The following is an 11,686-nucleotide window of genomic DNA, read 5'->3' as shown; positions in this document are numbered from 1 at the left end:
GCTTTCCTCGGGGAGGTGGGACTAGGACCTTGCCTTTCTCCCTGCTAGCCTGTGGATCTGGCAGTGCTCCCGCTCTCCCTTCTTTCTGCTAAGCCCCTCTACCGAGGGTATGTCCTCCCGGTGACGGGGCTGGTGATGGCTGTGCCCCTCACTGTACCTTGGGCTTGGGGTTTCCCATCGCTTCTCTTGCTGCCGTGGTGGGGCAAGCCCCCTCATGCTCCCCATGCAACAGCCTGTTGACCTGTTCCTGCCTTTCTTCCTCCCCTTGTTGAGGTAGTGGTGGCCTTGCAGAAGAAACTATTAAGAAAAATGTATCTTGTCCTTGGGGGGTGATTTGCAATTACATAAAGTTTAAGGTGTCTCTTTGATGGCCACGTTTGGGTGCAAGAGGTTGCTTTTGTCCACCAATTTCCCTGTGAGTGCTGTTGGTACCAGGGTTAGCACTGTGGAGCAGAGAGCTGTCCCCGCGGGGACTGTGCTCTTCCATCACGCTGGGTGTAGGTGGGGACAGCTGTCCCACCCCCAGGCCAGAACAGCTGTGTGCTGCCTCCGGCCACCAGCTGGGGACGGGTCGTGGTCAAGCTCTCAGCCTGTGCTGGTTTTTCCGTTTTTTTGGTTTTTTGGGTTTTTTTTGTTGTTTTTTTTTGTGTGTGTGTGTTTTTGTTTTTGTTTTTTGGTTTTTTTTTAAAAAAAAAACAATAAATGCATCTTTGCAGCAACAAAAATATCAATTCCCTTCTATAAATGAAGTGCTCAAATATTTCACAGTTACAGACCGTTTCGATGACGGTGCCTGTGCTGATGCTAGTCTGCTGTGATCTGATCGGGCTGTGTCCTTGCCCTGGGTGGGCTTTGTCGTAATAATACTTTCACTCCTTAGTTCTCATTAGTGCCTTGATGAACAGTGGAAGATGTGTTTCATCAATTTTGTGATTAAAAAGCAACATCTAACCATTGCTGTGGTGCCTTTACCCTGTTCATTATGCTTTGCCTAGGAGTAAGAGCAGCAATTTAGAGTTGTAACATCAACATCAGTCTCTGAACCTTGTGTTTGCTTTAACCATAAATTCTGGGGAAGGAGGAGGAAGGAGGAGGAGTGAGGAAGTCTAAGCTCTAGGGTTTGTTCTTCTGACATTTCCAGGCTGGCTGTTTGAAACTGTGATGCCCCACAGCAGTCAGACACATTTCCTCCTAACTCCCTGGTTGGGCTCCCGGGCAGGGACCCCTTGGGCAGCTGCTCTGGAGCTCACCTGGCCAGGGCTCAGAGACACCGGCCAGGCCCAGGGCACACAGCTGTGCTCCGGGTCCTCTGCTGTCACCAGCACTTGTGCTAATGGCCTTAGTACAGAGGTCAAAGACTGCTTAGAAATGAAGGCTGAATCACCTCCTTTTTAAACCCCTCAGCAGGATCAAGGCTTAGGGAAGCAGGCACGTGGGCTTGCCCTCTGGCTGACAGGGTGGATGGAGAGTGTGACTCTGGGACAGGCCTTTCAGCAGTTCCGACCAACCACTGAGGCATTGAGATGGTGATAAAAACACCCCTGCACCGACACTGACACCCCTACGTGAGAAAGCCCGATGCATTCATTTTCTTTAACGATTTGATGATCCCACAAGCTCTTGCTTGTTAGAGAAGGTTTAGCCTGTGACCCGAGGATCGCAGAAATCGGCGGTGAGCCCGGCAGTCTAACCAGGCAGATATGAAATATCTTCAACTGTGCTTATTTCACTTGCAAATATAAATAAGCCAGCAGCGTAGGGCTCCCTTCAGACCTGTTTGCCTTGGCAGCATCCCATTTACATGAATCAGAAGATGGTAGCAAAAAAAGCACTGGAGGCTCGTCCAGAGATTGGTCTCCTCTCTGTCAGGAAACCTGCCTGTGTGGGCAGAGTGATGTGGAGATGACCAACACAGCCCCCAAGCCCGGCTTCACTAGGTCCCTGTGGTTTGAACACTCCTGCCTGTGAAGGGTGCTTGTTTCCACGAGCTGTGTCCTGTCTTTGGAAACCCTGTGTCTTGGTGCACAAGGCAGGAGAGAGCTGGAAGAAGCAGCTGTGGCTATGTCCTTTGCTTTTGTATCTTGGGCTCCTTGAACGGAAGGAGGCTCCTGTGTTTCAAGCTGAGAAGCAGGAGGTCAGTTCTTAAGCCTGCCGCATCTCTGCAGCTTTTGGTAGGTCTCTGGATCACACCGTGCCTTAGTTTCTAAGCTGTAAAATAGGGATAGAAATTAGGAATTAAAAAACAAACGAACAAGGCCTTGTAGAAACATGCAGTTGTAACTTGTGGTGCCATCACCACCACGAGACCCTCATGTTGGTTTGAGCTTCAAGGCTGTGCTTTAATACTGATAATAATAGAAATTTATCATGATATTAGTGATTGGGAACTTGGAAAATACACATTTTAAATTATTTTTTAATTTTTTTTTTTTTATTTCAGCAAATTCAGTAAAGCTAGAAATGCAAAGTGATGAGGAATGTGACAGGAAGCCCCTGAGTCAGGACGATGAGATCAGGGCTCATGATGAAGGAAGCAGCCTGGAAGAGCCCCTCACTGAGAGTAACGAGATGGCGGATAACAGAAAGATCCAGGAGCTAACAAACGAGGGAGGAATCCGGCTTCCGAATGGTAAACTGAAATGTGACGTCTGTGGCATGGTTTGCATTGGGCCCAATGTGCTAATGGTACATAAAAGGAGCCACACTGGTAAGCAGCTGAAAGAAAATCTGATGACTGGCAGTGGCATCTAATGTTGATATTACCTGACAACTCTTCTCTTTTTCCTTTTCGTTTGGGGGGTAGCAGGAGGCTGGGGAGGGAAAGACAGGCTTCGTTGGTTTGGTTCTTTTCCTTCTTCCTGAATTCTGGTGATGCTGTGTTTCTGGCAAGCATGGTGCTTCCTTGACATTGATTTCCAGCCTTTTTTCTTAAATCAGCACAAAAGTCTGGAAATTGCCTTCTTTACTGTTCTTGACCAGGGGCTAGATGGTGAGAGTCATTGTCTGTCATGGGGGGTGTGTGTGTGTTCATGTGTGTGCGCATGTGCAAGGCTTGTGAGCCTTAGTCTTCCCTTGGAGGTGCTCCCAGGTGGACAGCGCCAGCAGCTTCCTGGGGATCTCATGCCTTCTTTGCAAGTGGCTGGGCTTGATGCCGGTGGCCTGGCAAACCTGGGATTAGCCAGCCCCGCAGGGGACACTCGTTACCTAGAGATCCTGATGCCAGGATGGGCTTGTTGCTCATCCTGTGACAGCTCCATCAGGGAAATCTCACCTGAAGCACTCTTGTGGGCTAGTGCTTGGCTCCCCCTCGCCATCCAGAGGCCATTTTTGTGGCACCTTTCAATACCTGCACTCTCTTATAATTTATTTTTATTACTATTACTACTATTACTGTTTGGAGACCAAAACAGCTTACTAGGCTTATGGATTTGAGAACTCAAGAGGCAGACAAAACCTGTGGGATATGCCGATTGAACAGGTCTTTCAGGCCTGAAAGATGAGGCCTTAAGTTCAAAAAAGGGAATTTCAGGGGTGTTCTGGCTAATATGACAAAGTGAGGTGTCCAAGAGGCTGCTCATTTGCCTATGCTGGTGCTCAGGTGGGAGGGACAGTTACCTCCAACAGGATAAAAGCACAGAAGGTGCCAGAGGACAATGCTCTCCGGTCTTGCAGAGGTCTACCTGGCAGAGCCTTTGATTCAAAAAGCACTTAAGCTTGTGCTTAACTTTGATGAGATTTAAGTCACCTGAAGTGCTACAATACATGCTTAACTTAAGATACACACTTAAATCTTATTAAAGTTAAGTGTAGGTTTCTGTGTTGGAGCCTCAGTGGGTGTTTGTTCTTCATATTTTTTGGACAAAAGGAAAGATATTTTGTTTTTCTGTCTTTCTCTGCTATTATTTAATGGGGTTAGAGACTCACACTGACAGTGAGCTAAGATAGAAAAAGAAAAGTGGGGTTTTAAGGTAGAGTAAGAAAGACTTTGTGTAATCCCTTTGTAAACCTGGTAGTTTGCAGTCAAGTAGTGTGCTCTTGATGGGAAAGAAATCAATAGAATTTCTGTACAGAGGAATAATAAATATATATTACATAGTTAATGCTCTGTAAGTAAGTTGTATTGATAGTAACTTAACATAAATGTATAATGCGAAGCATTGCGGTATCGTTTATGATGCAGTTGTGATTTTAGGCAGCAGTTATGACAGGTGAAAAGCATTATCTGAAGAACCAAAATCTTGATTAACAATTTGACATGCTTTTTGGAAAGAGAATGTAACAGACTGAGTACCCAGCTTTCAACCTGCCTAAAAGTTTTCATTAGTGCTTGCGCGTATCCGAGCATATGTATTGTAGGTGCATCGGAGTCCGTGTATTTGAACTTGAGCAGCTAAATTACACCTGCTAAATTTAGATTGAGGCACTTAATTAAACGGTCTGCATTTTTTGAGATACTAAGTAGCTAGTGTGTCCTTTAAATACAGACAAGCTGCCTTTTTCATGTTAAAGAAGACATGCAAATTGAAAGAGAACAGAACAAAATCTCATCTGCGTGCAGGCAAGACGGCTGTATGCAGGTGCATGGGTAGGAATTGCATAACGGGTAGCTTTTTCCTTTGGGCTACTGCTGGTTCATCGTAGAGCTCTGACTTTCCCCATCTGAGCTGAGGAGCTGTGATGTATTGCTCTATACAGATGATTTCAAGCATATAGAAATGGCATTCCTTTTAATGTGCGGCTCGGTGCTCTACTCTCAGTAAACCAGTTGGCAAATTTTGCGTGGGATTTCTTTTTCCCCCACTTTGTTTGTTTGTTTTTTAATACATGCTGCTACTTCACTGTCCACAACAGAAGGAGAAGTTTGCTTGGATTTCCACATCCTTGACTTAAAGGAATATTTTTAACATACTGGTATCTATCTTTTAAAGTGCAGCATTTCAAAATATATTGCCACTTCCTCGGCAGCCGGGTGTCATGGGCTGGCCCCAGCTCTGGAATGAGCCCTGACCTGTGGGTAGTCTGGTTTTGCAGCCCAGGGGAGAACAGTGGAGGGAAGGGAGGTTGTCCCTAGTGGGTGGAAGTAGATGATATTCTTTATCGGCTAATGCAACTGGCATGTAAATCCTTACCTCCCAAAGCCACTTTAAGTATGTTTTGGGAGCTGAATCCCGCCTTTCTCTCCTGTTTATCTATACACAACCAAAGCATGGTCTGGCCAGTTGTTTGCATTGGCAAAAACTAAGGTCCTTTTCCCTTCCCAGAAAAACCTGTCAGCATTCTATGTAAATCACACAAAATGCTGCGGTCCGTAGTAGAGGCTGTAAATTGCACGTATGCTGGGACAAGCGTGTGGCTTTCCTTACTCCGGGGACCCAGGCTTTGTGAGAAGCTGTTCCATGTGGCTTTGGCTGTGTTACACATGTGAAGTCGCAGTTTTCTCCAGCCATTATTCATCTGTTCCTGAGGAGCAGTTGTCTTCCCCTGCCACATTACGGTAGTTCAGTCAAACAGATACAGGGACAGGGAGAATAATCTGTGCCGTGGATTAGCCCAGAGTAGATATACTCTGTGTCCTGTCTCTCACCCTCGTGTGCTGGAGCATCTGTGTCCTCTGGTGCCTGTAGTCACCCCTTCCCATGGTAGACCAAGTTGGGGATTTCCCATTCACCCTTCAGATCTGCACAAGCGCTGCCCCTTGTGCGTGGTGGAAGCAATGCTTTGGTCCGCGACACCTCCGTCACGGAGCCCTTGGCATTGCTCATCTGATACTGCCAAACACGACATTTTTCTGAAACACTGATAATTCAGGTGAAACATTTTTTTAATCTGCATGGGCATCATGAGAAAGCCTCTCTATTTATTTGTCATCGCTGACAGAAAATAAATAAAACGCTCAATGTGAGAATTAAGCACGATGCACTCCCTGCTTTCCTGAGTGGGGTAACCCTCCACCCCCTCTCTCACGTGCCAAGTCCTCATGTCAGGAAAACAGCATGTGTCAGGTTTGATTTATTTTCCTCCTTTCCCATACTATCTTCTTTTGGTCCAAATTTCATATTCCACAGCACATGCCCTAAATTGCAGCATCTTTATCAGAGTTTTTTGTTACTGCGGGAGATGACTGGTCACATAATATTGCCACTGGATACTTTGGGGGCTTGTGCTTGGGGATGCTGAGGGAAGGGGAGAGGGAGAAGATAAGGTCAATAATCCAGTTTGTCTGAGGTAATGAAAAGGAACTCCAGTGATTTCTCGCCTCTCTAGGCTTTCTGCTAGTGGGCCTGAATTAAAATTTGCTTGCTCCTCATTTTTGGCAAAGCGGAAACCATTTGCTGGTGCAGCTGTACTGCTGCCTCTGTGATTTGCAAGGTCCACGTGTTGCTGTCCCTTGGGCTGTGAATTGTGATTTTTTTTTCCTCCACCGTAACACCGCATCCTTTATCTAGTCCACTGCTGGATTCTGAAACACTTTTTATTTCTAAGGGAAGGTTGGGACCATCCTTCTGGTTTTCAGAACAGCCAGAGGTTAAATGCTTTCTCTGTGTGGATGCAGTGAGGATCCCCGGGTACAGGGCACGACGCAGCAGGCAGCGGGGATAGCAGTCTTGCCCCACTCTCACTTGGGGCGGCTGATAGGTTATTTTTAGGCTTTTTGGGGATGCTAGCTGCAGGAGGGTCTCAGATCTTTGCTTGCACTCAAGGTGGATTTTAGTACCCCTAAAGTCAGTGAAAAGAGATACGTTATGTGCCCATGAGGGAAGTCTTCAAGTTCTGTCTTAGCATCCATACCGTTACAGCTGAACCCATGCAACACTGCAGAGTTCAAGTTTTTGAGACACAATAAAGCAGGAAAACCCCAACCACGCTGTTCAGTATAGAAGACTTTAAAGAAGCTAACCAGGAACAAATTTAAACAAACATTACAATTAACTGCCTGTCTTATTCTTCTAGTAGAAAGGTTTTGTTTGGTTTAATTTGTAATTTGTAACCTAATGCAGCCTCCTACCTCTTGCAATATGAATTGATTTGGTACTGAATCAAAAATTGTAGGGCCAAAATTCTCCAAGTGATACTTTCTGCTTATGTTCCTAAATCTAAACTTTACAAATGTCTCATTTTCTCTTTTAGCATAAGGAAGGAGAGCTTAGATTTTTGAAATCACTCCCTGCAGGAAGATGTGTTTTACTTGCAGTACTCAGTGGCTAAACTTTTCTGATATTTTTACCAGTTCACTTAAAGGATTTTTCTCTCTTAAGAGTATGGTCATAAATTTCTGTACAGAGGACACTTGGAAATCACTCAGGATTTCCCAGGAATTTTTCATGAGAGATTTGTCACTTCTGTTCTGTAAATTGTCCTGTCTGTAAGTAGATTTTTCCCAACAAAAAAGCTAGGGAAATCACTGATTTTAAGTGATGTGCAGCCTGCTAAGTGAATCTGATAGAACAGTAAGTAGGTATGCAGACTAGATAGTCGCCAGAATAACAAATACCGAAATGGAGCAAAGCCTGCTGCTCTGTATTTCGCTTGGGTAAAGGCAGGTTGCAACTCGCTGCCTGTCAGGATGTCAGTAGCACAGCTAATATTTCATTTGTGCTCCTGGGACAGCAGAATCAGAGTGCTTGCAGCATCTGATGAATCAGGAGAAATGTTTCATTTTAACTGAATATTAACAAAAAGCCTGCTGCAGAAGGGTGAAAATCAATATTATCAGTATGAGCAAATGATTTTTGATGGCAGCATGGACACAGTAATTTGGCATTAAGAGGTTAGAAAAAAAATGTCCTGTTTGAGAAGTACCTAAGCTTGCCTTCGCATATCAAAAGTATGTGCCAGACAAAAAAGGCTGACATCTTAGATATACATTTAACCGGGGCAGATGTTAGATGGAGTCCCATTGGACCTGGTTCTTATGTTCAGAAAGACCCTATCCTGGCTTTTCTTGTTACTGTGAAGGGACTTTAAAAAAGCTGCTTTTTTTTTTTTTTTTAATAATTAAAACATTCCCAGGAAGAGACCTGAGCACTGCTGTAGAAATAACCATGCCTGGCTGTTAACAAGAACATTATGATGTGTTATTTTGTGAGTCGCTCCGTTTGATTTCAAAGGGACAAAAGTCACCAGTCAAAGGTTATGAAAATCTAAGTCTCCTTTGTTGCAAGGTCTGCAGGCTCTTTGTCCTCAGTTAAATTTCTGTTTTGATACAGAAAATATCAGTGATGTATTTTGCACCGGTATGAGATTCGAAGAAGGATAACTCATACTGAAACTTCTGCGCAGCACTTCCGTGCTGAGGCGGTAAAGGAGAGCTGCTGTGCAGGGAAGCTTCCAATTAAGCAGAAAAAGGAGTTGGTTTGCTTTTTGAAATAACACTTGACATATACACAGTAAAATATGAAAGCTATTAGTAGGAAGTCAATCAGTTCATTCGCCCGGTTTCGGGTTGTATCAGCCAGACGGTGTTCGTGGCTTTGTGCTGTGAAGTCTCCAGCCAGCTGCCATATATTAAAGATACTTGTGAAAGGACCCTGACTCCGATGGTCCACTTCACCTTTTATCTCAGTGTTTGTTTACACAACAGCAAGTTAACTTGTGTACTTTAGATACTACTGTAGCTAAAGAGCAGTATTATTTCATTATTATTTTTCGTGGAGGAGACATAGCTGTAACGGATGTATGTTAATCAATGAACTGTGAAGTTTTAGCAGTATTTTACTGTAATTTAGAGGTAAAAATTTGAAATCATGCCTTTTAATTAATACTTTATTTAACTGTAAATTGATAAACCCCCATGGATTTACTTATTTATTAATTTATTTTAATTATCAAGGCTTTTCCCTGGCATAAACCCTTCTTACTAAGCCTTTATGAAAGGTAATACTTTGCAGCTCTGGCTTACCTTACCTTGTCCATTCCTGAAGTAACTTCGGATAGTTAAATTCCCTGTGCTGGAGAACAAGGCTTTTTAGGCATTCTTGGTTTTGTCTGGCTTTAGATCTTAAGTCTGGAGTTGAAAAGAAACTTTTTTTTTTGTTTGGTTAGCTCACCCTCTCCTCACTCAAACTTTTTTTTTTTTTTAAAATCACTAAGGTTTGAGGTTTTTCTGCCCTAGTTTAGCTCTAAAGTAGAGAAAAGGTTTGCTACTTAAAGTAGACTAAAAATACTTTGCAGTCACATAGTTTCCAGTGTTGAAAAGCAAAAAGATTGCTTAGTCACATTTCGGTACATGTCCTTTTTTATAAGGAGTTCTTATTTTAATAAATCAGTGTAAGTTTGTAGAGTCAAAGGGTAATATATAGCTACAGTTGTGAATTACACACCATGCTTCTTATTATCAATAGCCTCTTGTAGTCGTGTATGCCACTTTTTTAGTAGGTCTATAAGCTTCTGGTATGTCTGTGCTGCTATCACCCCCAAAGATAGGAAAACATTTTAAACACACTCAGGGGTTGCCATGTAGAGAAGAAATGTATTTAGGTAAAGACTTTTCCTGAGTGGGTATGTTTAGAATGAAGTGTGATTAATTTCAGCCTATGAATAAATCTTCTGCTTGTCACAGAAGTGTAAGGGAAGTGAATAAGGATGTCAAGGTTCTTATTTTGTTATTAGGAAAAAATAATACTGGAGAACCACTTACAAACCTACTAGGAAAAGGCAGCAGGAGAAATAATTGGAAAACAGTCTTCTTAAGGCAGTGAAGTGAGAAAGAAGGCTGGTTTGCTAGTGTCTGGAGTGGGGATCAGACAGCAGAGTTCTTGGAAAACCAGCAAGATCTTCTTATTATTCAGTTTTTACTTTTTTGTAAGTAATCTGTACCCTTCTATTGGATAATTGTCTCTAAAATTAGCTGTGCTAAATGTAAAAGCTGCTAATCAATAGTGTGAAGGTGTGACTAAAATTACGGTCATCCCCCAAGCCTGCAGCTTAAACAAGGAGCAGGAATTGAATGATTGGAGAAGAATACAATAAACAGATCAAAGCAGCTGTTTACCCAGAATTAAGCCAGTAGGAAAAATGAATTCATGCTGGCTCTAAATAGATGAAAAGGTTATTTAAGGTAAGATGTGCTATTGTAGCGCATTCTGTCTGTTGCAAGAGAGGAGCAGACTATTGGTGACTTTGTGGTGAGTGTTTTTATGTCATCTCTGCCACTGAACTGTCGTGCACTGACTGTTTGAATTCCTGACCAAGGGCTTTCAGCATCTCTTCAGCTGCCAGTTTATTGAGGAATAATACCTGCTCATATGTGGCCTCCAAAATGTCAAAGATAAGTGGGTGACGTAGTGGGTAAAACACATCAACTGCATAGTTTTAAATACAGCAGGAGTAAAAGGAAAGACTTGAGACTTGGTAAGCAGCTCGCTTCTTTCTTTAATGTTGTCATCCTGAAACTGAAGCTATCATTCCTGAATACTGAGAAACATGTCAAAGGAAGGGGTTTTGCCTGTTTTCTCATACAGTGAAAGCAAAACAGAAAAGAAAAAAAAAAAACAACCCCATCTATTTTTCTACTGCAGTCTCTTTACATATCTCTGTTATGGACATTTTGAAATGATATAAAAGAAGATAATGGCTAATCAGATCTTTTAAATATAGTGTAGGAGTTTAAAAGGGAAACCACAAACTCTTTTATCAATTCCAATGAGCTTGTGTTCAGCATATTGGAAGAAGAGCTTTTTGCCCTGATTTTTTTAAATCATTATTCCATAACATTCTTGGCAAGATTGTAGGAACCTTAGTATCTTCTTCAGTGCATCTGCAGTGGTTTCAGATGTAATTTCCAGCTCACACACATGAAGTGAAGTTGCAGAGGTATGGGATGTATACGGCACACGTGCCTTCTGCTGCCCTCCTGGCAGGACTGTAATGCTGGCAGTGATTTCAGCCCCTGAAGCAAGAACTGCTTGTGGACATCTGTAAGAGGTCTCTTCCTCCTTCTCTTTCCATTTGAATCAACAGACGTATGTTGTACTTTACACTAAACATATGAACTACTTTGATTAAAATGTAGCCTTAATTTTATCCAGCAAGGGAGTAATAATTTTAAAGCAACTGAAAAAGGCTTTGGAGAGATGTGATAGATCACAGAACACGTTTGTTTTTCAGAAGAGCTGTGCTTGAGGCCAATGAATTCAACCTTAGAAAGTCCCGCCAGGCGTTGACTAAGGCTCCGTAATAGGTGATAAACTGAAAAAATGAATGAGACTGCATACATCTGAAATCTGATGTTCAAGACCTTGTTGAACTGGGGCCCTAGCTGGTGAAAACATGTCAGCATCTAGAGCCCAGCTGCAGTAAAGCACTTAGGCAAGTGGCCAGCAGGAGTATATGCTTGTGCCCTATTGATTTCAGCTGTACCTGGTGGGATGTAAGTTGATGATTAGAGCTGACTGCCTGCCCAAGGATGCTGGAACAGGCTGAGCGTCCTCAACAAATGTTGACATCGAGTATGGTTTTGATAATATTTCACAAAACCTGTGTGAGTTTGTCAGAGGTTTTCCTGTAAATAATAATAATAATTAAAATTTTTGGTGTTTGCTGTTATGGACCCAATCCCCGCTGTCTGGGGCAAAAATGAAGGATTAACATCAAAATAAGTTTTGCATGTGTGTGTGAATGCATGGGGTGAAAGGAAAGCGTAACGTGTAGAGTTTCTGTTCATTTTTTTTTTCATCAAACAAGTCTT

At 42.9% G+C, this 11,686-nt stretch overlaps 1 protein-coding gene across 1 annotated transcript in view; it reads left to right on the top strand.

The window, feature by feature from the left end:
• Positions 1–2,440: 2,440 nt before the first annotated feature.
• The window catches only part of IKZF2 (IKAROS family zinc finger 2 (Helios)), a gene marked incomplete at its 5' end in the record, with an annotated part of 48,247 nt that continues 39,001 nt past the window's right edge, over positions 2,441–11,686 (top strand). Inside the window, one exon of the mRNA XM_010088030.1 lies at positions 2,441–2,707. Within this exon, the coding sequence (XP_010086332.1) occupies positions 2,441–2,707 (267 nt within the window). The remainder of the gene's footprint in view (positions 2,708–11,686) is intronic.

The sequence above is a fragment of the Pterocles gutturalis genome, unplaced genomic scaffold, assembly GCF_000699245.1.
Source record: "Pterocles gutturalis isolate BGI_N339 unplaced genomic scaffold, ASM69924v1 scaffold47421, whole genome shotgun sequence".
NCBI lineage: Eukaryota > Metazoa > Chordata > Aves > Pterocliformes > Pteroclidae > Pterocles > Pterocles gutturalis.
This window is presented reverse-complemented; position numbering and strand designations above follow the sequence as displayed.